This window comes from Drosophila erecta, unplaced genomic scaffold (assembly GCF_003286155.1).
Source record: "Drosophila erecta strain 14021-0224.00,06,07 unplaced genomic scaffold, DereRS2 tig00000000-arrow-pilon, whole genome shotgun sequence".
Taxonomy (NCBI): domain Eukaryota; kingdom Metazoa; phylum Arthropoda; class Insecta; order Diptera; family Drosophilidae; genus Drosophila; species Drosophila erecta.
In genome coordinates, this window is record NW_020825194.1 from 7,155 (window position 1) to 33,164 (window position 26,010).

The window sequence follows — 26,010 nt, forward strand, 5'->3', positions numbered from 1 at the left end:
ATCGGAATTTAAAGTAGCATACCTCTAAATGTTTCTCGCGCAATTCTCTAAAAATCTGCATTCAAATTTATAAATAAATTTTTTTTTAAATTTTTTGTCATTTTTCTGGTGTATGGTGTTGTAGTAATTAAAAAAAATTAAGAAATGTCCCATGACTGAAGTTCAAAACTCCATAACTCAACTTACCTTGATTGGATTTTGATGTGGCATACCTCTAAACGTTTCTGCCGAAATTCTCTAAAAATCTGCATTTAAATTTAGAAATAAATTTTTTTTTCATTTTTCTGATGCATGATGTCGTAATTCAAAAAAATTAAGAAAGGTGCCAAGGCTGAAGTTCAAAACGCCATAACTCAACTTATCTTGATCGGATTTTGTAGTGGCATACCTCTAAATGTTTCTGGCGCAATTCTCTAAAAATCTGCATTCAAATTTATAAATAAATTTTTTTTTAATTTTTTTGCCATTTTTCTGGTGTATGGTGTTGTAGTAATTAAAAAAATTAAGAAATGTCCCAGGACTGAAGTTCAAAACTCCATAACTCAAGTTATCTTGATCGGATTTTAAAGTGGCATACCTCTAAATGTTTCTGGCGCAATTCTCTAAAAATCTGCATTCAAATTTAGAAATAAATTTTTTTTTTCATTTTTCTTTCATTTTTCTGATGTATGATGTTGTCGTAATTCAAAAAAATTAAGAAAGGTGCCAAGGCTGAAGTTCAAAACTCCATAACTCAACTTATCTTGATCGGAATTTAAAGTGGCATACCTCTAAATGTTTCTGGCGCAATTCTCTAAAAATCTGCATTCAAATTTATAAATAAATGTTTTTTTAAATTTTTTGTCATTTTTCTGGTGTATGGTGTTGTAGTAATTAAAAAAAATTAAGAAATGTCCCATGACTGAAGTTCAAAACTTCATAACTCAAGTTTTCTTGATCGGATTTTAAAGTGGCATACCTCTAAACTTTTCTGCCGAAATTCACTAAAAATCTGCATTCAAATTTAGAAATAAATTTTTTTTTCATTTTTCTTTCATTTTTCTTTCATTTTTCTGATGTATGATGTTGTCGTAATTCAAAAAAATAAGAAAGGTGCCAAGGCTGAAGTTCAAAACTCCATAACTCAACTTATCTTGATCGGAATTTGATGTGGCATACCTCTAAACGTTTCTGGCGCAATTCTCTAAAAATCTGCATTCAAATTTAGAAATAAATTTTTTTTTTATTTTTCTTTCATTTTTCTGATGTATGATGTTGTCGTAATTCAAAAAAATTAAGAAAGGTGCCAAGGCTGAAGTTCAAAACTCCATAACTCAACTTATCTTGATCGGAATTTAAAGTGGCATACCTCTAAATGTTTCTGGCGCAATTCTCTAAAAATCTGCATTCAAATTTATAAATAAATTTTTTTTTAAATTTTTTGTCATTTTTCTGGTGTATGGTGTTGTAGAAATTAAAAAAAATTAAGAAATGTCCCATGGCTGAAGTTCAAAACTCCATAACTCAAGTTATCTTGATCGGATTTTAAAGTGGCATACCTCTAAACTTTTCTGCCGAAATTCTCTAAAAATCTGCATTCAAATTTAGAAATAAATTTTTTTTTCATTTTTCTGATGTATGATGTTGTCGTAATTCAAAAAAATTAAGAAAGGTGCCAAGGCTGAAGTTCAAAACTTCATAACTCAACTTATCTTGATCGGAATTTAAAGTAGCATACCTCTAAATGTTTCTGGCGCAATTCTCTAAAAATCTGCATTCAAATTTAGAAATAAATTTTTTTTTCATTTTTCTTTCATTTTTCTGATGTATGGTGTTGTAGAAATTAAAAAAAATTAAGAAATGTCCCATGGCTGAAGTTCAAAACTCCATAACTCAAGTTATCTTGATCGGATTTTAAAGTGGCATACCTCTAAACTTTTCTGCCGAAATTCTCTAAAAATCTGCATTCAAATTTAGAAATAAATTTTTTTTTCATTTTTCTTTCATTTTTCTGATGTATGATGTTGTCGTAATTCAAAAAAATTAAGAAAGGTGCCAAGGCTGAAGTTCAAAACTCCATAACTCAACTTATCTTGATCGGAATTTAAAGTGGCATACCTCTAAATGTTTCTGGCGCAATTCTCTAAAAATCTGCATTCAAATTTATAAATAAATTTTTTTTTTAATTTTTTGTCATTTTTCTGGTGTATGGTGTTATAGTAATTAAAAAAAATTAAGAAATGTCCCAGGACTGAAGTTCAAAACTCCATAACTCAAGTTATCTTGATCGGATTTTAAAGTGGCATACCTCTAAATGTTTCTGGCGCAATTCTCTAAAAATCTGCATTCAAATTTATAAATAAATTTTTTTTTAAATTTTTTGTCATTTTTCTGGTGTATGGTGTTGTAGTAATTAAAAAAAATTAAGAAATGTCCCATGACTGAAGTTCAAAACTCCATAACTCAAGTTATCTTGATCGGATTTTAAAGTGGCATACCTCTAAACTTTTCTGCCGAAATTCTCTAAAAATCTGCATTCAAATTTAGAAATAAATTTTTTTTTCATTTTTCTTTCATTTTTCTGATATATGATGTCGTAATTCAAAAAAATTAAGAAAGGTGCCAAGGCTTAAGTTCAAAACGCCATAACTCAACTTATCTTAATCGGATTTTGTAGTGGCATACCTCTAAAAGTTTCTGGCGCAATTCTCTAAAAATCTGCATTCAAATTTGGAAATTTATTTTTTCAACATTTTTTTGTAATTTTTCTGATGTTATGATGTAGAAGAAATTCGAAAATGCCCCAAGACTGAAGTTCTAAAGTCCATATCTCAACTTATCTTAATCGGATTTTGAAGTGGCATATCTGTAAATGTTTTTGGAGCAATTATCTAAAAATCTGCATTAAAAATGGAAAATTTATTTTCACAAATTTTTTTTTTAAATTTTTCGATGTTATGATATTGTAGAAATTCAAAAAAGTTTAAAGATGTCCCAAGGCTGAAGTTCTAAAGCCCATAACTTAACATATTGTAATCGAAATGTGAAGTGGCTTACCTCTAAATGTTTTGGAGCAATTCTCTTAAAACCTGCATTCAAAATTAGGAATTTATTTTTCCCAAATTTTTTTGTAATTTTTCTGATGCAAAAATTCAAAAAAGTTCAAAAATGTCACACGGCTGAAGGTTTAAAGTCTATAACTCAAGTTATTCTAATCGGATTTTGAAGTGGCATACTTTTAAATGTTTCTGGAGCAATTATCTAAAAATCTGCATCCAATATAGAAACTATATTGTCACTAATTTTTTTTTAAATTTTTTTGATGTTTTGATGTTGTAGAAATTCAAAAAAGTTAAAAAATGTTCCAAGGCTGAAGTTCTAAAATCCATAACTCAACTTATCCTAATCGGATTTTGAAGTGGCATACTTCTAAATGTTTCTGGCGCATTTCTCTAAAAATCTGCATTGAAATTTAGAAATTTTTTTTTTTAATATTTTTGTAATTTTTTTTTTGTGATGATATTGTAGAAATTCAAAAAAGTTAAAACATGTCCCAAGGCTGAAGTTCTAAAATCCATAACTCAACTTATCCTAATCGGATTTTGAAGTGGCATACTTCTAAATGTTTCTGGCGCATTTCTCTAAAAATCTGCAATTTAATTTGAAAATCTATTTTCACAATTTTTTTTTTGTAATTTTTCTGATGTTATGATGTAGAAATTCAAAAATCTCTCAAGACCGCAGTTCTAAAGTCCATAACTCAACTTATTCTAATCGGATTTTGATGTGGCATACCTCTAAATGTTTCTGGAGCAATTCCCCATAAAACTGCATTAAAATTTGGAAATTTATTTTTTCAACATTTTTTTGTAATTTTTCTGATGTTATGATGTTGAAGAAATTCAAAACTGCCCCAAGACTGAAGTTGTAAAGTCCATATCTCAATTTATCTTAATCGGATTTTGAAGTGGCATACCTTTAAATGTTTCTGGAGCAATTCTCTATAAAACTGCATTCAAATTTGGAAATTTATTTTTTCAACATTTTTTTGTAATTTTTCTGATGCTATGATGTTAAAGAATTTCAAAAATGGCCCAAGGCTGAAATTCTAAAGTCCATAACTCAACTTATCTTAATCGGGTTTTAAAGTGGCATGCCTCTAAATATTTCTGGAGCAATTTTCTAAAAATCTGCATTGAAATTTAGAAATTTTTTTTTTTAATATTTTTGTAATTTTTTTTATGTGATATTGTAGAAATTCAAAAAAGTTAAAACATGTCCCAAGGCTGAAGTTCTAAAATCCATAACTTAACTTATCCTAATCGGATTTTGAAGTGGCATACTTCTAAATGTTTCTGGCGCATTTCTCTAAAAATCTGCAATTTAATTTGAAAATCTATTTTCACAATTTTTTTTTTTTAATTTTTCTGATGTTATGATGTTGTAGAAATTCAAAAATCTCTCAAGACCGCAGTTCTAAAGTCCATAACTCAACTTATTCTAATCGGATTTTGTAGTGGCATACCTCTAAATGTTTCTGGAGCAATTATCTAAAAATATGCATTCAAAATATAAAAAATTTATTTTCACATTTTTTTTTGTAATTTTTCTGATGTTATGATGTTGTAGAAATTTAAAAATGGCTCAGGGCTGAATTTCTAAAGTCCATAATTCAACCTAATTTAATTGGATTTTGAAGTGGCATACCTCTAAATGTTTCTGGCGCAATTCTCCAAAAATCTGCATTTAAATTTGAAAATTTATTTTCACAATTTTTTTTTGTAATTTTTCTGATGTTATGATGTTGTAGAAATTTAAAAATGGCTCAAGGCTGAATTTCTAAAGTCCATAACTCAACTTATCCTAATCGGATTTTATAGTGGCATACCTCTAAATGTTTCTGGTGCAATTTTCTAACAATCTGCATTCAAATTTAGAATTTTATTTTTTCAAAACTTTTTTGTAATTTTTCTGATATTGTAGAAATTTAAAAAAGTTAAAAAAATTCCCAAGGCTGAAGTTCTAAAGTCAATAACTCAACTTATCTTAATCGGGTTTTAAAGTGGCATACCTCTAAATATTTCTGGAGCAATTATCTAAAAACCTGCATCCAATATAGAAACTATATTGTCACTAATTTTTTTTTTAAGTTTTCTGATGTTTTGATGTTGTAGAAATTCAAAAATCTCTCAAGACCGCAGTTCTAAAGTCCATAACTCAACTTATTCTAATCGGATTTTGAAGTGGCATACCTCTAAATGTTTCTGGAGCAATTTTCTCAAAACCTGCATTCAAATTTAGAACATTTTTTTTTATATATTTTTGTAATTTTTTTTATGTGATGATATCGTAGAAATTCAAAAAAGTTAAAACATGTCCCAAGGCTGAAGTTCTAAAATCCATAACTCAACTTATCCTAATCGGATTTTGAAGTGGCATACTTCTAAATGTTTCTGGCGCATTTCTCTAAAAATCTGCAATTTAATTTGAAAATCTATTTTCACAATTTTTTTTTTGTAATTTTTCTGATGTATTCATGTTGTAGAAATGCAAAAAACTCCCAAGACCGCAGTTCTGAAGTCCATAACTCAAATTATCCTAATCGGATTTTAAAGTGGCATACCTTTAAATGTTTCTGGAGCAATTTTCTAAAAAATTACATTCAAATTTAAAAAATGTATTTTTTCACATTTTTTTTTGTAATTTTTCTGATGTTATAATGTTATCAAAATTTAAAAATGACCCACCACTGAAGTTCTAAAGTCCATAACTCAACTTATTCTAATCGGATTTTAAAGTGGCATACCTTTAAATGTTTCTGGAGCAATTTTCTAAAAAATTACATTCAAATTTAAAAAATGTATTTTTTCAAATTTTTTTTTGTAATTTTTCTGATGTTATAATGTTATCAAAATTTAAAAATGACCCACCACTGAAGTTCTAAAGTCCATAACTCAACTTATTCTAATCGGATTTTGAAGTGGCATACCTCTAAATGTTTCTGGAGCAATTTTATAAAAATCTGCATTTAAAATAGAACATTTATTTTCACTAATTTGTTTTGAAATTTTTCTGATATTTTGATGTTGTAGAAATTCAAAAATCTCCTAAGACCGCAGTTCTAAAATCCATACCTCAATTTATCTTAATCGGATTTTTAAATCACATAGTTCCAAATGTTTCTGAAGCAATTCTCTAAAATCTGCATTCTAATTTAAAATTTATTTTTTCTAAATTTTTTTTGTAATTTTTCTGATATTATGATGTTGTTTAAAAATGTCCCAACACTGAAGTTCTAAAGGCCATAACTCAATTTATCTTAATCGGATTTTTAAGTGGCATAGTTCGCAATGTTTCTCTTATTCTCTAAAAAATTGCATTCAAATTTGAAAATTTATTTTTTTTACATCTTTTTTTTTAATTTTTCTGATGTTATGATGTTGAAGAATTTAAAAATGTCCCAAGACTGAAGTTTTAAAGTCCATAACTCAACCTATCTTAATCGAAATTTGAAGTGGCATATCTGGAGCAATTCTATAAAAATCTGCATTAAAATTTAGACAATTTTTTTATTTTTTTTTTTTTTTAATTATACCTGTTACTCGTAGAGTAAAATGCTATACTATATTCGTTAAAAAATATGTAACAGGCAGAAGGAAACGTTTGCGACCATATAAAGTATATACAAATATTCTTGATCAGGATCAATAGCCGAGTCGATTTGGCCATGTCCGTCTGTCCGTATGAACGCCTCGATCTCAAGAACTACAAAAGCTAGAATGTTCAGATTAAGCATGCAACTTCCAGTGACATAGACGCAGCGCAATTTTGTTTCTAAACGTTGACCACAACTGCGCCCACAAACCGCCTAAAACTCTCACGCCCACACTTTTGAAAAATTTTGTGGTAATTTTTCACTTTTATATATTTTGTAAATTTTTATAGATTTGCAAGCAACTTTTTGCCACGCCCACACTTTTAAAAAATGTTTAAGTGTTTTTTTCAATTTATTATTTTTTCCCCAATTTTAGCGATATTCCAAAAAATTTTAAAATTTCTCGTTTGCACTTCCGTTACCTGAGTTACGGGTAGTCTGGGAAGTGGACTATAGCATTCTATATTGTTTTTCTTTCGTTGAGATTAGCAACAACAACTTAATTGACTTTACCGTTAGTTCGCTAATACCAATGTAAGTTGTTTTTAAATGATCAGAAGTTTAGCTGTTTGGTAGCGCTTATATATGTGAAACTACGTTTTTATTACGAAAATAAATTAGAACCAAAATTGTTTTTTTTGTTTCGGTGTATAAAATGAAAAAAAAGGTTTCGTTTATGTGTTTGTGTTTGGTGATTTCCTCTGCCATAACCAGCTTTTGGGCTGTAGGTGTGCTGTTCATTGAAAGATTAGAAAGTCCGCTGCAGAGTTAGAAAGGGAGACGAAGTCGCCAGTGGCAGAGAGAGTTATCGTCTCGTTTTGAAGTAGAACCTAATCTACGCAGTTGATCTGCTTTCTGTTGCTTTTCGGTTCTTGACTAGAGCGGAGGTATGTACATATGTATGTACATATATATTCGGGAAAAAGAAGTGCAAGCGCTTTGTACATATGTACGCTTCGTGTTAACATTTTTTTGTTCAGGCAGAATGAAGCGTTTCCGGCCATATAAAGTATACATCTGTATTCTTCATCAGGATCAATAGCCGAGTCGATCTGGCCATGTCCGTCTGTACGTCCGTATGAACGTTGAGATCTCAGGAACTATAAAAGATAGAAAGTTGACATTAGGCATGCAGTTTTTTAAATGATGTTGGCATTTATTATTTTTACCCCAATCCTTACCGGTATTGTTGTTTGCAATTCCACTAGCTGAGTAACGGGTATCTGATAGTCGGGGAACTCGAATATAGCATATTCTCTTGCACATTCACTCTCTTTTAGAAGTGTAGGCGTGACAGATTGTTGCGGTTTGTAGGCGTTGGAGTGGGCGTGTTAAAATTGTAATTGTTATTTGTCAAAAAATAAAGGCTAAAATGCCAATCGATTTGGATTTATTTTGCAAGTTCTTATTTATATTAATTATGATAGTCCAAAAAAGTATAAATACTGAGGACAGACCGTTCGTAAAAAAATACGGTCTGTTAGTATTAATCGATTGGAAATTACTTTACGAGTAAATTTTTAATTTAGAATATCAATTGATATGGAATTATTATGCGAGTTATTTTATTCTCTGCTCAAAAAAACTAAGCTTACTCTTTAGCATCATTTCGTAATTGTAATTTGTCAAAAAATTTGGTAATACAAAAAAATGTCAATCGATTTGGAATTATTTTGCAAGATCTTATTTAAATAAAATATATAGTTATTATGCCAGTCCAAAAAAGAAAAAATACTGAGGACAGACCGTTCGTAAGAAATATGGGTAGTTTATATTAATTAAGCTACCGATAGCTAGAATTACCAAACTATCGAATACCCGGAAATACTTAGGACAGACCATTCAAAAAAACTGACCATTAGTATTAATCGAGCTAAAAATACCAATGAAGCAATCGATATTATTAACATTAGCAATATTAAAAGACCAATTATTAGATATACTAAAAACCTCAATTCAGTATTTTTAAAACGACCTGCTGTCGGTATTTTAGCTGAACCCAGGTGCATGCATATTTCGTTTTTTCGTCAGGGTGGGTGTGCGCAAAAATCGGTCGGCAAGCAATTCAAAAGTAAGAGCAATCGGAGCAAACCAAAAACGGGAAGAACTTATTAAAACTGTGAAAGAAAAATAAAAAGGCTAATCGAATCGGTGAGCTGTGTTTATTAGGACAAAAAGTTGCATATTTGGAGTGCAAGGCAAGGCGAAGGAAGTGGAAGGACAAGCAAAGAAATCGTGCTCCTATCCGTTCTTGTACTGTGTCTCTCTTTTGTTGCGAGAGTGAGTGTGTTAGTGTGAGTGTAGAAATTTGCAAGAACAGCAACGCCAATAAACGAGGAATCGAGAAAAAACGCAGTGGCGCGTGAATCACGAGCAATCTGAATCATCTCCCTACGGCAATACCTGTTTCTGTTGGCGAATACTTTATTGCAGATAAATCCCAAAGGATGGAGCACCACGAGGACAACGCGCAATTGGACAACTACTTGCAAAACCGCCTGGCCGAATGTCTGCAAATTTCCGGAGGCGCCGGAGAGCATAATTCTCATGTGGCAGACGCCACTGGGGAGAACTGTTCTGCTCCTGGCATCGCGCCCTCAAAGTCGGATGAAGTCGACGCGGAAGAAGACGAGGAGTGGAAGTACATACACGAGGTGCAGCAGAGTGAAAAGCTTCAACAGGAAATGCTTCCCCTGACAAAGGAAACCGGCAATGGTTTTGGACCCGGACGGGATTTTGAAAATCAACTCCTCGGAAACGGAGCTGCCGCTGGCTTCAATCTGGTCTACGAAGAGGACGTGGAAGTGATCAAGAACGATGGCGACGTCTCCACAAATTCCAACACCACTACTTCAACGGACGAGGTCGTAGCCCAGCAGACCCAGGAGCCAGACCAGTTGGGGGAGCAGCGTGAGCAACAGCAGTTACAATCGCAAGATGTTCACGAGGATCTCCGTCAGGAAGACGAGGATGAGCACAGCTCCGTGGCCACTACGTATGGAACCAGCAGTCTCAGTGAAAACAATTCCTCACCTTTAAATCAGGAGGAGGTCGTAATGTCGACCCAACCAGTTGGTCATGAGCTGTTAGTGGGCTTCGACAACAAGGAAAACTGCGATTTTGTTAAGGAACTGGAGGAGAACCACTCCCAGCTAAATCCCAATGCTGTCGCCTTTGTGCCTTCCTTTGGCTCACAGCCATCATCTCCCCTTCCTGCTGCTGAAGATCCCCTGCCTCGCCAATTTCTACCGGGGGGGCCCCTTGATGATCTGGTGGCGGAAAGTCCGCGCAAAGAATTCGCCAGGATCAATATGGATGCTATTGCCGTGCCCGATGAACGGGAATTTGACATTGAAGCGGATATGCGACCCCACGAATTAGAGCAGGAATCCGACATTTTTGGAGCAGGAAACCTGGAGATGCAGTTGTTGAATGGTTTAGGAACCGCTGAGCCAGCAGCCTTAAGGGATGTTTTGGATCATGGTCCAGAGACAAGTGTCGATATGGACTTGCCGCTAGATCAGGTGCCTGACGGCGCCGACATCATGAAACAATCAATTTATGCCGAGCACAACGCCTCCATTGAAGATATCCTAAATTCCGTGCAACCTTTGCCCATTCAGACAGTTGAAGACAAGGAACTAATTCATGTGGAGGAAAAAGAACGTGTTTCGAAGTCGCCTTCTACAGAGGAGCTCCAGTTTCACTCAGATTTCCCAAACAATCAGGACTCGCACACGTTGTTCAATAACATTCAGCGAGATCCAATGCAAGCTTCATTTTACTTGCAACATACCTCTAAGAAGGCACAAGAGGACCACCAGGAGCTAAAGCAGCTTCCCGCTGAGTGCTCTGATATTTTTGCCGACCAGAGTTTGTTGCTAGACACCAGTGCACCGCAGTTTAGCTCTGAATCAGACTCTCCTGTGGCAAAACTGGTACTGGAATCCCAGCAAGCTGACATTGAAGACATCACACCTTCGCCCCTTTCATCCACTGCAGAGAAACATCTGGTTGAAGACACCAAGGAGCTAGTTGGGGAGTATACGTTGGATCCGGAATCCCATCTCTTTGGGGCTATTTCATCCGAAGATTCTCCACAGGTAAGCTATGAAACATAAGAAATGTGGACAAAAGCTATTCATTTGAAATCCTAAGTTTCTGCGACTAATCATTAAATTTTTTGGTATACTCTTTTGTCTTTGAGTTTGGCATGTACATGTTCCGCTACCCCGACAGTGGACTCCATGCAATCTCGAACTCTCATCTTTACGCTCTTTCAGTATTTTTCAAGTGCTTCTTGGCCTTTTTTTTATGTAAATCAAATATTTATTATATTTTAAAAGAATGGTATTTAGTATCATATTTTTAACTTTTCATGCGCAGTTTAGTGTCAAACTTCAACTCTACCTTCAGACACCATTAACAAAATTACTTTAAATATGTCTGAATTTGAATACAGAAATTGTTAATTTTTATAACATAATTTAAAAATAGAATAATACATACTTAGTATGTGTGTACGTGTATATTACGAGCCGAAAAATGTTTTTTTTCTGATGAGTTCTGTATCGTTTTAATTGAATTCTAATTTATTTATTATTGAGGTGTACTCTTTAAATTTTTCATTTTTGTCCTGGGGTGCGTCATTTGGCTCGCTCTCATTGCTCTGCCGACATTGCTGTCTCCTACGCTCTCCCTTTGTTGCATTTGGGTGGGGTTGCTTTTTGTTGTTGGATGAGGGGTACTCCATTTTTACAACCAACAGGACATGCTAGTGTTTTCCATTGACAGGAATATGGTATTGGGTTTTTGTAGGGACTGAGTTTTGTGTATATTTGGTGTTTTGTCGTTTAATTTCAAAATTTATTTATGTGTCCTTTTATTATTTTAGACAACTAAAACGGTTGGATTGACAGTTTATTAAAATTGGTAAAAGGGTTTTTCTTTCTTTATACTAATGTTCTAAATCGTAAAAAATTGTTTTCTGTGTTCCATAAAAAGATTAAAAAAAATGAAACAGTTTCAGAAACTATATTACCTGAAATTCATATTTTTTGTGTATGGTTTTCGTTCTTTTTTGAGATTTTTATAAGCTGAGTTCGAATGGACCTTTGCTCTCTCTACAGCTCTCTTTCTCTTTTCGTCTGCAATCTGCAAAACTACTAGTACCAACAATAAAAAGGTAATGGCGTTGCCAACTACTGCAAGAAGTAGCAGTCTTTTCGCTTCGTTGCAAGTCCCTAATTGAAACTTGAATGCATATGTATGCATATTTGATCACACACAGACACGCCTTCATAATTAGAACCGCAATATACGCTGCTTTTACTAACAGAGATGCACAAAAATACAGCAAGTTTTTGTAAGCAGTATCAAAATAGAGGATATAGATAACTTTGAATTTTTTAATGCGGTCATTACATATATGTACATATGCATGTGCATACGGTTTTTGCGTGCATGCACATATACATATGTATGTATGAAACGAATATTGCTGTTTGCTTTTGTTTATTGCCTTTACTTATTCCATTGACTGTATAGAAAATTATTATCTTAATCATAATATCTATCACTAGCACTTTAGCAGCTAGAACACCCTGAAACTGCCACTCCCAAATTTTGAAATTTTTTTGTATATAAAATCTATTTAACGTCAATAACTATTGATACATTGAAAATTTACAAAAAAAAAAAAACGTTTTGATTGGTATAAAGGTAGTAAAGATTATACTTTATTCCTTGCAAAATATGTAACAGATAAAAAGAAGAGTATAAAGTAAATATATTCTTGATCGGGATCAATAACCGATGAACTTTCTCGTTTGCACGAGAACGGGTATCTTGTTAAAATTTGAAAAAATATTGTTGTACAGGTAATTTTAAATAAGCATTAAACATTGTTCCCGCTGCACTGATCAAAGTTGTTTTTAAATCGCACCTTATCAAAGACAACCCCGACATTAATCAAGCGATTGAAAACATTATATGAAAATAAGACATGCGCAAATATGTTCACGCGCCTAAGTAATGACTCACTTTTTGCGACTGTAAATTCCAGTCAAGAACTGCAGGGGAAAACTATAAGAAAAAAAATAATTTACAAAATTCCCTAACATTTTTCTGAACCTTTTTTAAGTAATTTAAATGAATACAATTTCCATACGTTAGCATATTTAATACGTAAAATGGTATATTCGACATAATAAACATTTAACTACATACATTTCGTACATGCAGTTGCAGTGAATGTAAATCGACAGAAGTTTTTGAAATGCAATATTTACAATCCTTAAAACAGCTTGTAGTTAATTGTTTAATAACAATTTATGTTATTATTTAGATGATCACAGTTTCACATTGCATTTTCTAAGATTCATAGCTTGGCTGCCTTCCTTACCTTCTTGTCCTCTGGCCTATGTGTATATTTAAAATGCAAAAATGCTCTACCAAGTACCAAATTTGTGTCACTTCATAATAAGTGTTTTGCCCCTGCAACGCATGGAGAAATGAATTCGGAGATCAGTAGTGGAAGCTGGGAAACAAATTATAGCATATGTCACGTCAGGTCCTGGCATATAATTATAGTTTAATCTTAGCTGGAGGTAGTGTGTGGTGTGCTTTGGCACATTGCTTTAGGGAGTGTTAACCGAAATGCTGATATAAGAGTGTTTGTTATTGAAAGGCGTTGTAGTTTTGTTGGTCGGCAATATTAATTGATACTTGATACTTTAATATACATTTTAACGTTTAAGTGGTCTTTGGTTTTTAAAAGAAAGTTGTATAATTTCAATACATAATTTTATTCGACAATTTTGCACGCTAAATTTCAACGTATAGAAAATATCTTTGAAATATATAAAATATATAGTTAGAATTTGCTAACCTAGTTGCAAAAAATAATATTGTTATTAAATTTTTACAATATTTCGTATGTATAATGGTTGGATTTTATTTGTAAGCGTTTAAAATTTGTAGATACTTTTAATTAAAAGATATTGAAATCTGAACTGTCCATGTACGGATGATAAACCACTGACTGATTCAGTTTTCTGAATATGACAAAGTAAATTTATTTTTTTTGTTTAGACTTCAAATTTGTCCCAAGGGCACTGTCCATTTTTTCTAATGCTTGGGGCCAATGGAAAAGAATACAAAACGAATAAGAATAAGAGCGTTGCTTTTTTTCATTTATTTTCCACGGACTGCTTCCTGTTTCTTTTTCATTTTCCAAACCAATGTTCGTGTGCTGGCCAACAAACTTTGCAGGTGTTTTATTACCACTTGGGCCATTACCAATTTCTTCCGTCTGTGCAAAAATGGTTGCCGGTTGCTGCTCATTCTGTTTGTATCGCACATTTCACAGTTTTATGAATTTGCTAGTTTGCCTTCAATTTTCCGTCCTCATTTTTTCATTCATCATGCAACTTACTGCTTTTATTTTAATAGGGGGCTTAGCTTTGAGTATTTCGTTTTATAGTCAGAATCCAGGTCCGAGTTGGCCAAGAAAGCCAGTCAATTTCATGGCCTCGACTCCGTTCTAATGTGAGAATCCAAATGTAGTGCGGTTGCTTTCTAAATGTATTTATCTCTCTCTTTTTAATTTTAATATTCATCAATGGTTATTTTTTAAGCTTTCACAGATGAAAATGTTATGTGAAATCTTTTGATTTCGATTTTTGATGAAAATGTTTATATTTTAAACTTGTTTTTAGCAGTAAGTGTACAATTTATCCAAAATTAAAAGTATAAGTTGCAGTTTTTGCGTAGACTTTTAATTTTTGATCAATAGGTTAGTCCACTCTGACGGTCTGTTTGATCTCGGGAATCTCTGCTATACGGGATAGAGTGTTGGAAACCCATATTCCCATTTTATATTTATAATTAACGTTTTAATTTGTGATTACCTTTCAGGGCATCTAATTTTTTTTTGATTTGGGGCAATTTCTTGAGTTATACTATTACGATACAAAAATCTGGTCACAAGTTAATCCTGAATGTAGAATGTCCCGAATGTATGTAGAACAATGTCTGTCGTTATATGTATATATTTGATGGCATGCTTACTTTAATGTACATTGATTCCTGTCTGTTTCCCTAATAACATTAATGCTTTTTGGTAATTCCAAATACCGGGGCAGTACCTAACCAAAACGTGAGAAATGGAAATTCTTTAATTAAATTGTTTTCGCCCTTTAAATATCACTGGACGCCAGTCCAAGAAGAAGCACGCCAGGAGAGTGAATGTAATTTCTATATATAAACAAAAAAATTAAAATCTGCAGTGATCATAAACAAATAGAGAGGCATTGCAGAAAAAGAAGAAAGAACTAAGATTTTGAAAATTTTTTTTTGGTAACCTGTTATAAATATAAATATTGGTGGTTAAGTAACATTATATTAAGATAATATGTAAATAATCTGCATATTTAATGAATAGAATACGAAAAATAATAAAATAATTTTAAATGTATTAGTTCTTTTACTTGTAATAGGAATATCATTCTATGTATCGCTGGTCACTACTGACTCACAAAATGCATTTTCAGAGCCTTTTTTCTTTTGTTCTGATTTATATACTCTTTTTGATAGTTTAAAAATAGGAATTACAAAGCCGTGAACACTCATCAGTAAGTTCGCAGTAATAAAACCACGCACACAAGCACGTCTAATTTAAATTCAAAGTAGTCTATCTCGCTTTATTGAGAATGGTATATAACATTATTTTTCTCTCTTTTTGAGAAATGAGGAGAGAATCAAAATGGAAAGCTGTTGTCAGGTGCCACGACTATCACATACCCATTCATCAGCTATGAAATTGAAAATATTAAAACAAGAAAAGTAGCACCCAATAATAATGTACACTTCATTAATGTATAGGACTTGTATTAAATAATGAAAAAAGACCAAAAATAACAACTTTTAAAAAGTCACGGAAGAAACGTTTTTTTTATAATTTTGAGAAAAATGTTATAAAATATTCAAGTTAAATAAACTAAAACTTTAAAACATTTATAACTTTCGTTCATAGGGGAGAAACTCGCAGAAGAAACTTTTTTTTTTATTTTTAGTACGTTGTTCAAAAGCTATGATCGTAAGAAATTTTTTTTTTTTTTTAGTTTTAGTTTTAAAGTACTAAAATTCTTTGCTAATATCTTTTTAACGGTTATATTATTATTTTTGTGGTAGATGATATTCTCCACAACTCCTATTACCACAATTTTAATAAATCTAGCTTTTATAAGTTCCCCTCTCTTATCAAATTCTTGTGTTATTCCACCTCGATAAGATCGGATTCATAAAGATATAGTCGCCTTTGCAAGCTCTCCTGTTCGTCACTACGTGGACTACCGCCCACAGTGATTTTGTGCTTATGTGCTTAGAAACCCCTGAAAGTCGTTATTGCATTCCCTATTTGGGCACTATGGCTATATAGCACTCCCATTTGAGTCTTACTCAATACCCTTTTAATTTGTTAACGAGCCGTTGAATGCTAAAAAGGGAGGCAGGGTTACACATACGTACGTTATTTGTTATAAACTTTCGGAAATGTACTTATACATACACCTTAATTTATTGTAATTCTAATATGAACTTTAAAATTCGAAGTATACTTCAAGTTAAATTTTAATTTATTTATCGATCTTCAAAGAAATTTACGCCATATGTTAAACTTTATGTTAGTGTTTGGTGGTTATTTCGATGTCTGTACCATAAACATGTTTTCTTTTCGCTTTGGCTTTTTACATACCTAAAGAAGTAAACGAAAAATTTTAAGCATTTTATTATTATTTTTTATATATATTTTATTCATCAAATTGGTATTGGTTTTGGTTGCTTACGCAAAATTGTTGATGTCATCGTTAAGTTCTCTTTGCAGCTTTTTGGCAAGCACAAATGCCATGCTCTTATACACTCATGTACGAGCTAGTGAGCAAGTAGTGTGTGAGTTACTCATTGCTAGTCTTTCATTCTTCCGTTTCTTCAAGTACTAAAATGGATATACATTAACACAGACTACGCCAAACAATTGGAATGTTGATCAAAAACATTATAGGGCCGGAAAATATTTTCTTTTCATGGCCTAAAAAACTGTTAACTTAAATTTCTTTTACGATTTTCGACTTTGAATTGTATACGTCATATATATTTTTAAGAGAGTAAAAGAATTAAAAAGCAGCATAAAAGTCAAGAAAAAAAATTTACCGGCATTTTATCGCTATTATTAAAACTAATTGAGCGTGAGACTTCACAATCCCACCACTTTGAAACATTTAAAAAAACACCTTACCTTGGACCATTTTGTAAATTTGGTGATGAGTCATGACAAATATCTAATATAATTGTGAACTAAGCTAAAGAGCTTAGTCTGTCTAAACCCCGTTTTGTATTTTATGCCTTTTGGTCTTTTTCGCTTCAGCTCACTTTTAACCCCATTACGCTTGAGCAACAGTCCAAGCCGAGAGTGGAGTGGTGGTCAAAATGAGGTTAACTGCAAAAGGAAAAGATTAATAAAAAATTAAAAAGAAAAGCAAGGAAAAGCAAAGCTTCCTTAATTTTGATCATACGGTGTTTTAAATCGGTATATACCATTTCTTTAACAAAAAATAATTTCGCTTTTAACTTGATTAACATCGAACGAAAATATTTGAAAAAATAAGGTTGGTTTTTTTTATTATAAAGTGTTCTTATTCGGTATGCATAATTTTTTTGTCTTGCCGAATTAAGCTTCCTCTCTTATTCGCAGTATACAATAAAAAAAAAGCCGATGATTTATTTTAAGAGAAAAAATTTTTTATTTTAGGATGCCCAAATTTCTTAGATATGGTTTTATAAAAATAGTTTAATCAAAAATATAACTAAATAAGCTTGTATATAATACATAAAAGACAAGATATTTTAAGTGTAGCAAAAGAAAGTCAGCCGCCCATTGAGCGAGTGAGCTAAAAGTGGAAAACAGCAACAGAGAGTTGGGAACGAGTCCCGTCCGATGGCAAATTGCCCCCGCTGGTGGCATTTACTGGTCAATGACATTTTAGAGTTTTAGAGCGCACTGCTTTTGGTGATGAGATACAGTCTTCGCGTGATAGCGGAAAAGTTCCTTCACCGCCCTTCCATTCATCACATTTCCACGACACCTGCGGTGGCAGAGTCCAAGGCTAACGCTATGTCACTACTTAAAGTTACAGAGACCTTTCCCATTAGCATCTTTATGGTTTTTGTTAAATTTATTCCTATCCGTTGTTTATTTTTACCAGTACATTTAGGCATGTATTCTCTTGTGAAGTCAATTCGTAAATACTTTTATACAATGTATAATTGCAAAAATAAAAAAGGAAGATAGTATCGGCTTGCAATAAAATTAAAACAAAAAAATACTACGAAAATATGTTTGAAAAAGCTGGCGTATACCCAATAAGAGCTTGAATGATTGAAATCCACTAACCTTGAATATTTTTGAAATCAATTATCTAGTCATTTTCCGAGTGTTCTATGGCGGCTACATAATTAATATGGTCACCGCATGCTTATCAAAATGAAATCCGATATTATATATTGTCTAGAATCTAGTGCATACAGAATCAAATAAAACACCTCTTAATGAGGTAAAGTTATGATTTCAACATTTGAGAAGAAAAGTTTTTTACACTTGACTTTAAAAATTACTTACTTTGTTACTTCACAACTCATGTTGACCCGCTGAAGTCATAATAATTGGCATACCTTGGAAGTAAATGTGGGTGCCAAAAGTCGAAAATGCTTTAAATTCAGCGGGGAGTAATAACATATGTTTGATGCGTGAGAAAGCAGGCTGGTGAAACTCTTTAATTTGTGCAAAAATGTTTCCTCTTTTCTGGGAAAATTTGAATCAAAGCACGCAGAGATATTTTAACACCGTACCTTTTTTAAAGGGTGAATACTCCACTTATACATTTATAAAATAAATATTTTTATTATTCAAACTAAGAGTTTAGTATTTCCATTCCATTTCATATATAACGGTAGTGTTCTTTAATACGATTAGTGTGTAATTTATTTTCGTTGATGGGTTTTGCAATGTGAAATAGCTACATAAAGTGGAAGCACCGAAGAAGATTTATTTTTAAACGTTGCTAATCTTTCTCTTATACTAGTAAACATTCAAGCCACTTAATTTGCTGTATTTTTCAGAACGACGAGGAGTACGCTGCTCTTAAATCAGTTTCCGGTTGTGAAACTCACAACTTTGATGAAAAATCACCTGCACCGCAAGGTATTAATCCGTTTGCCCAGCCATTTACGCCCGCTCATCTGGAGACACAGCAGGAGGGTTTGGGAGATATGTCTATAACTGCTTCCCAGGACTTCGCTATATGTGATAAAGTCGTGAGTACGTCTACAAAGGGAGCATTCAAGCCACTTAATATGCTGTATTTTTCAGAACGACGAGGAGTACGCTGCTCTTAAATCAGTTTCCGGTTGTGAAACTCACAACTTTGATGAAAAATCACCTGCACCGCAAGGTATTAATCCGTTTGCCCAGCCATTTACGCCCGCTCATCTGGAAACACAGCAGGAGGGTTTGGGAGATATGTCTATAACTGCTTCCCAGGACATCGCTATATGTGATAAAGTCGTGAGTACGTCTACAAAGGGAGCAGAGGATCAAAGAAATGAGCAACAAGTAATCGCCAAGGAGGAACCGCTGTACGCTGTTGGAGATTTCGTTGCCCAGGATGAAAATCTTGCCACTGAAAATATCTTCGTTGGTGAAGACTGTGTACCCGAAAATGAACAGCCTCATGCTGTTTCAGAGGAGACACCACTTGTTTCTGCTTCAAAGGAGAAACTGTTGCCTTGTACTTCAGATGAGCAATTGCTGCCTTCTCCTTTGGGACAGAACCTGCTCATTGCTGCCCCAGAGGAGCCATTGTCAGCCGCTGCCGATGGACCGATAACTTCTCAGTTTGATGAAAATGTTATCTCAAGTATTAAGCCTTTGGAAGACATTTTAGAAGCGGAAAAAAATATTGAAGTTGCGAAAAGTTTGTCTGAAGTAACTTCTGTTGCTCCAGTGGTTGGAGGTGCTGTTGCTGGTGCTACCAAAACCCATTCCGCGGGAAACCCATCCAAAGCAGGATCGACAGCAGCTAGTGCTAAACCGAAAGCAGCAACCTCAGTAATGAAGAAGACTGCACCGGGCTCTACTTCTGCTTCCGGGGCAAACAAGTCAGCTGCTCCACGTGCAAGTACCGCCCGCCTTGGAACCAAAACTACAAGTACAGCTCCAAAAACTTTGACATCTTCAGGAACTGGAAACCCTCGAAAGTCACTTAGCAGCAATGCAGCATCTACAGTAAAACCACCGACCAAGCTAAGCAGTACACGACCAGCTACAGCTCCTGTGAGCAAGGTAACATTAGGGGCCAAAACCATAACCAACAAGCCGACTGGAAGTGGAACTACATCTGGTAATGTAACTAGGACAACACTTCGTAAACCAGCAACAAGTGGAACTGGAACTGGAGCCTCGATAACTGCTCGACGACCAGTTACAAATGCTACATCATCTGCTCCTAGCAGCGCTGCGTTATCAAAAGTTCGCCCTGCGGCTACAATGACTGCTGAAGTCAAGCCTAAAGTTTTGTCGCCGCGCAGCACCATATCTACCACCACCACTGTGCGGAAGGTGCCTAGCACAGGTGCCCCTTCCCTTTCTACTCGTAGCCCTACCAAGCATCAAGCCAATGGATTAGGCAAGAATATCAACTCTACCACATCTTCCACTACTACTGCAACTATCACAAAATCTTTCACAGCTCGCCCAGCTCCTAAGTTTACGCATTCTGCTAGCTCAGCCAATAACAATGGGAGTACAACTCGACGATTGCAGGTTCCTGGAAGCTCTTCTACTACAACCACATCGTCTCTCAGGAAGGCATCACCATCAAAGGCAGCACCAGGGAAAGCCAAGGCACTGACACCGAAATCCAAAGATGACGCCACTAAATCATCGACGACTGTATTAAAAGCTCGGAATTCTACTTTGAATGGCAGGGAAGGGGTAGCACCATCTACCAAAAGTACTCTAACTACTACTGGTCAGAACACTGCGAAGGAAGTTGTCAAGCTTAACGGAAACGGCCTTGCAGAAGAGGATAAGATAATTGAAGAGCAACCGTTTCACGATCAAGATGTCCCTGCCCAAAATACTGAAGTGTCCCTTTTGGACTTTTAATGTTCATCCCAAATTCCAGATCACACAGCTAAAATTACTTTATTAATACTGAAAACATATTAAGGAAAAGTGTTTAAAACGAACAGAAGCAAATTTAGAAGATGAATACAGAAGAACGAAGAATACAATAGCATTCTGGTAATCAAATCAGGAATTTCTGCTCATTGTACTTATTTATATACGATTGCACCCTCGATTTCTTGCTACATATTATATTATTTTATTTAAAACAATAATGAACTATTGTAAATGAACGCAGAGTGAACTAATGTTTGTGCTTTTTTGTAACGAAAACAAAAGATAAATGTCACCAAGTGTTCCTTTATTTCAAGATTTTATATTTACTTTTGAAATGTTTTCAATATATTTTGGCTCACGTTCTTAATTGTATTAAATTGCGTCAGCTCTGAAAAAAAACAATTACAACTTGTCCTTTATCAAAAAAAAATGAATGTATTAAATAGAATTTGTGACACAAATATATATCACTTGTCAAGTCTACAAAAAAAAGAGAATAAAACAAAAAAAAAAAAAACATTGTGTAGCAAGATCAAGAAAAAAAGGAAAATACAAGTTAAACCAGCCTTTTAGTCGGCGTCCTAAAAAGAAAATACTGAAATCCAATAAATACTAATCCAACGAAAACCAAGGTTATTTGACCAGCGAAACTTGTAGACTGCTATCTACAAAAAAATGATGTGCTTACATTGTACTTTCCAGCACCTTTAATTTTATAATGTAACCCCACAACTGAAAACTCATTATATTTCAATTGGACTAAAAATATAATAACGTGGAAATTGAGCAGCACTATAAACATGTTCAGTACAGAAATTAAACGAGAAAAAGCTCTTACCCAGTGTAATCTCATATTTGAAAAATAATTTTAAACGTTTTCCATTTCACATTTTATTTCGTTTCGCTTCTAATTTTTGTGACTCAGTTAAAAGTGTATTATTATTTATAATTTGTTGATTATGCTACAAGGATCAGAAAACTGAATGTATTCCTAACACTCCTATACGCTCTCCATTTATGTATGTGTTTAATACAATACTACAATTATATAAAACTTAACCAGAAATATTTAAAAAAATTATCTTTTCAGTTGTTTTATTTTTGTATACTTTAATATAGGCATTATTTTATAAACTATGTGAAAGATAGCGTCACCAACTCGAATTTATTATGCAAGAAGCCAATTTTGCCTGATTTTGTAAAAGTAAATCTAAAAAAAGATAAAATTAGTGATTTTATTGCTAGGGCTTTAAATATGCCTATATATAAATTAAATGTACATCAGGGTAACACGCACGATAAGAGAGCACCTACTTAATTTGCCAAGTTTAAACAGTCAGTTAGTTTGCATTATGGTTTTCCAGAAATCCCGCACAGTGCCCTTCACTTTAATTTGCCTTATTAGTGATTTTCTACCTAAGCTATATTACGATAATTATATTACATTTCTTAAAAAACTAGGTCGAATATAACATGAGACAGAGACTTATATGTAACAAACAAAAACGTAGCAGTAAGCCACTGAAAAATGCGTCACAAGCACAGTTTTTGTAGCTTGAGCGAGCTTATTCGATTATAAACAGTGATTAGGCGATTCTTAATCGACAGAATCTGTTTCTTTTAGGTTGGCTAAACTTACTATCCGTTGCATTCAATCAGGTGATGATTTTTTTATACATATTTACATATAAAAAATATAAAAAAATACTACTGACATTTATAAAAAAAAAAACAATTTCAAACGTACAGACATATGTTAGACAACAAAATTAGACTTCTGAGCATGAATAGGAAAACAAAAAATTATAAAATACTACAAAAATGTATTACTAATAAATTTATTATACAAAGGTTCAAAAAATGGTGCATTTGAACAATAATGTAACTGTATATTGGGCAGCCATCCGGAAGAGTTGTGAACCTGAATGCGATGAGAGGTGCTGTAGCGAGAAAATAAAATTATTGCATACCGAGTTGCCGTGGATATTTAATAAATAACCGGAAACTGACACTACAAATACCCCATCGTAGTGGCAACAATATCATAAATAGACAAGCCGGCTCAAGCCATTAAATTCCAAGAGATAGGGGATGGATTGCTTTAAAAACAAATCAGGAATATACTGAGGAGCGCGCATATAATGCATACGTTTAAGCAGTAAATCGTTTTTTTTTTTTTAATATTTAACTATTTACCCAAAACTAAAAGGTTGAATACAAACTTTTTTCAGTGTTGATTTATTTTTATTTAGTTTCGTGTCCGATGCTTATAAAAATCGACATCTGTTTTAAATACGGCATTTCTCCGGTAAAATTTAATGGAGTATCTCTTATCAACTAAGTCCATTACATCAGGCTGTATGGAATTATCGGGGCTGTGTCCGTATTAATGGTACTGCGCAACTTAAAACTAATTCTGATTAGGTATCCAAGTTCTAAAATCTTGCCCTTTTCGCAAACGATTTGCCATTATTCTCCTGTGCCGGGCGTTTCTTAAATGGTTTTTTGCCAAAGTTGGGCTTGGCGTCCTTTTGAAACTTGCGAGGGCCGTGGGCATGGCCACTAGCTAAGCGTTTCCTTAACAATCTATGCTTCAGCAGAGAGTTTGGCTCGATAAAAATAGGGGCGTTGTTTACAATGCTTTCATTAGCCAAGAATGATTTGCAGAAACCGTCATCGTCTTTGAACTTTACTACCGCTTTTTGGCCCAGCATTTTGATACTCTCGATTTCGCCGCTCTCGTTGAACACTTTCCGCAGGTCGGCTTCAGTGGCACCTACAACGAAATTAATAAAAATTTTTGCATTTGTTTTTATTATTGTACAAGTTAATCAATATTTTAAAATGTTATCAATACTAGAAAATGGGTAACCCACCTGAAGTCAAGTTCGTCACAAGAATGGCCCTCCCCGAGCTGCTGCGTACGAATCGGTGAACCTTCCACTCAACCTTATTAACAGTCTTTCCGTCGAGTTGGGCTAAAGCCTTTGTGGCCGCATCTGACTGCTTGAACGTGACAAAAGCTAAAACTCCCTTGCTGCATACAACGTCAATTTCTTCAACATCACCAAATTTTTTGAATATCTTTTCTAAAGTGTCGGAGCTGTAAGACTCGTGTTTGCCAACATTTTCGACAACCAGTGTAAGCTCACTGGTCCTTGAAATCGATTGTTGTTGCAAGGGCCGGCGAACCGTTATAAAGCGAGAAAACAGCTCAGTGCTGTGCAGTTTAAGAACCTTCGGTATGTCATCGACCGATGCCAAACGTACAAAAGCTTTGGGGTTTAGGCGGTTAGCGGAAAAAGTCACCGCCTCCACGGGAGCTACCTTCTCAAAAAAGGTCTTTAAGTCCTCCTTGGTAACATTGGGTCCAATCAGGCCAACCACCACGGTGCGTTCATTGTTCTCTTCCTTATTTCTCGGCTGGGACACAGACAGAACATGGTCTCCAAGGGTTAACGCTTTAGGCTTGGCCTGCAGAACAGCTTCCGCTCCATCTGACGTACCAAAGGCAATTAAAACTGAATTATTGCCATTCATATTAGTGAAACGCTGCAAAGCGGAAAGTGGTCCGAACTTGGCAAACAATGCGACCAAGTCCTTGTGGAGATATTCTGTGCGGATAAATAAATATTTATATCAATAAATATAATTATAAATTTATATAATAAAGAAGTTACTTTACCGGCAGGAAGGTTATTGACAAAAATTATCTGGTTTTGAGGCGTTCCCGGGGGAATTTTGCCAACTTTAACTTTTGGAATTCCGCTTGTTTCCTCCGACACTTCAGATTTCTTGGAAACTGGTTTTTCTACGGGCGCTTCATCATCACCGTCTGAGTCTTCGACCTCATCCGTGCCTTCGATTTTGGAAACCTCACCAGGCTCCAACTCATCATCACCTTCCTCTTCGTCACTATTGTCTTCTTCATCTTCCTCAGCCTCGTCCTCAATGAAATCAGCTGCCTCTTCGGTCTGAAAAGTGAACATTTTTTTATAACCACTGATCGAAGGGCACCTCTCTAGACAATCATTTTTAAGTCGATATAATATAAACCGAGCTGGTATCGAGCAGAGGGTCGGTGGCTCTTTCCAGTCCCTTAAAATTATAAAATCTTTACAACCACGTGGTATAAAGGCATAATGGATTCTTTTCCATGCTTATATATATATATATAATTGATTGTTCTCCATGCATATGTATATGTACATTTATATATACATACTTATGTAGATAGGTAATGTTAAATGAAAATAGTATCCATACACCAGACCACGTTTTTCTAATAGCTTACCTCAAAGTCACTATCGGCCTCTGCCTGCTCATCACTCTGCTCCTCGACATCAGATTCGTCCTCTTCACTGGACTGCGGCACCTCTTTTACAGGTTGTTTTCTGGATTTTTTGGAAGGCGATTCGGCAACTACCGTCTCCTTCTCTTCCTGTACCTTTATGGACTTCGTTACCCGTTTGGCCAAAGGCTTTGCCACTCCATTCGTTGCTTTCTTGCCCTTGGCGGCTACGGCTTTCTTCTGAGCCATTTTAACAAGTTTTTCGATGTTTTCTGGTCAAATTTATCAAAGCCAACTTCAGATCGAACAACGCGTGGTTTCGTTCAATGAAATGCACGTGGAAAAGAGGAAAAGAACAGTATGACCGTTGTGGTCTATCGGTGCTAGAGTTGATTAACTTAAATATTCTGGGCACTTCAATCTTATTTTTATATCCATATCCCACTACCATATAGTTTACATTCCGTATTATGTTATTGTAAGAACATAGACATACAAAAATTATAAAAATGTAAGGAAAAATAAAAAGAAATACTTGTAACAGTCTATATATATATTTGGGTTTTTTAGTCTTAAGCATTTTTGTTAAAGATCTTCAAGATATAAAATATTGTAGTTGGTTTTTAAATTATTGAATTTTTTTTAGCTACCAAGCATCTGTTTCTTACCAATGGAAGGAATTTATAATATTCTAGATATTTAAAAGACACAGTTATCGCCAAGATTCATTCAAACAAATTTTGTATGAGCCATGGTACATTCAGGAAATAGAAATAAGTGCCAGGAGGGCCCAATAATTATTAATTCTAGGTTACGATATATAACAAGACCGGAGAAATATCGGTT

At 34.1% G+C, this 26,010-nt stretch overlaps 2 protein-coding genes across 4 annotated transcripts; one reads left to right on the forward strand and one right to left on the reverse strand.

Moving 5' to 3' along the window:
• The first annotated feature begins 8,593 nt into the window (after positions 1-8,593).
• On the forward strand, positions 8,594-20,869 carry LOC6554397 (205 kDa microtubule-associated protein). 3 transcript variants are annotated; one of them, XM_026976106.1, is made up of 4 exons: positions 8,594-10,737; positions 18,809-19,003; positions 19,059-20,373; positions 20,437-20,869. In XM_026976106.1, the coding sequence occupies exons 1-4, from the start codon at positions 9,082-9,084 to the stop codon at positions 20,853-20,855; spliced, it is 3,585 nt and encodes a 1,194-aa protein (XP_026831907.1). In that variant the 5' UTR covers positions 8,594-9,081; the 3' UTR covers positions 20,856-20,869. The 3 variants fall into 3 exon arrangements, with proteins under 3 accessions (XP_026831907.1, XP_026831913.1, XP_026831903.1); XM_026976112.1 differs by having other exon boundaries at positions 18,809-19,021; positions 19,272-20,869; XM_026976102.1 differs by having other exon boundaries at positions 19,059-20,869.
• A 2,226-nt stretch (positions 20,870-23,095) lies between these two features.
• Positions 23,096-25,673, reverse strand: LOC6554327 (DNA-binding protein modulo). Its single transcript, XM_001980994.3, has 4 exons — positions 25,168-25,673; positions 24,559-24,847; positions 23,750-24,487; positions 23,096-23,649 (listed from the first exon to the last, which is right to left on the reverse strand). The coding sequence occupies exons 1-4, from the start codon at positions 25,411-25,413 to the stop codon at positions 23,309-23,311; spliced, it is 1,614 nt and encodes a 537-aa protein (XP_001981030.1). The 5' UTR covers positions 25,414-25,673; the 3' UTR covers positions 23,096-23,308.
• Positions 25,674-26,010: the final 337 nt, after the last annotated feature.

Excerpts from the sequence above, each read along its gene's own strand:
- LOC6554397 (XM_026976102.1), top strand. The coding sequence starts at position 9,082 with ATGGAGCACCACGAGGACAACGCGCAATTGGACAACTACTTGCAAAAC. Across the intron at positions 10,738-18,808 it reads CATCCGAAGATTCTCCACAG|AACGACGAGGAGTACGCTGC; the intron begins GTAAGCTATGAA and ends TGTATTTTTCAG. Across the intron at positions 19,004-19,058 it reads TCGCTATATGTGATAAAGTC|AACGACGAGGAGTACGCTGC; the intron begins GTGAGTACGTCT and ends TGTATTTTTCAG.
- LOC6554327 (XM_001980994.3), bottom strand. The coding sequence starts at position 25,413 with ATGGCTCAGAAGAAAGCCGTAGCCGCCAAGGGCAAGAAAGCAACGAAT. Across the intron at positions 24,848-25,167 it reads AGGCCGATAGTGACTTTGAG|ACCGAAGAGGCAGCTGATTT; the intron begins GTAAGCTATTAG and ends TTCACTTTTCAG. Across the intron at positions 24,488-24,558 it reads TGTCAATAACCTTCCTGCCG|AATATCTCCACAAGGACTTG; the intron begins GTAAAGTAACTT and ends TTATCCGCACAG.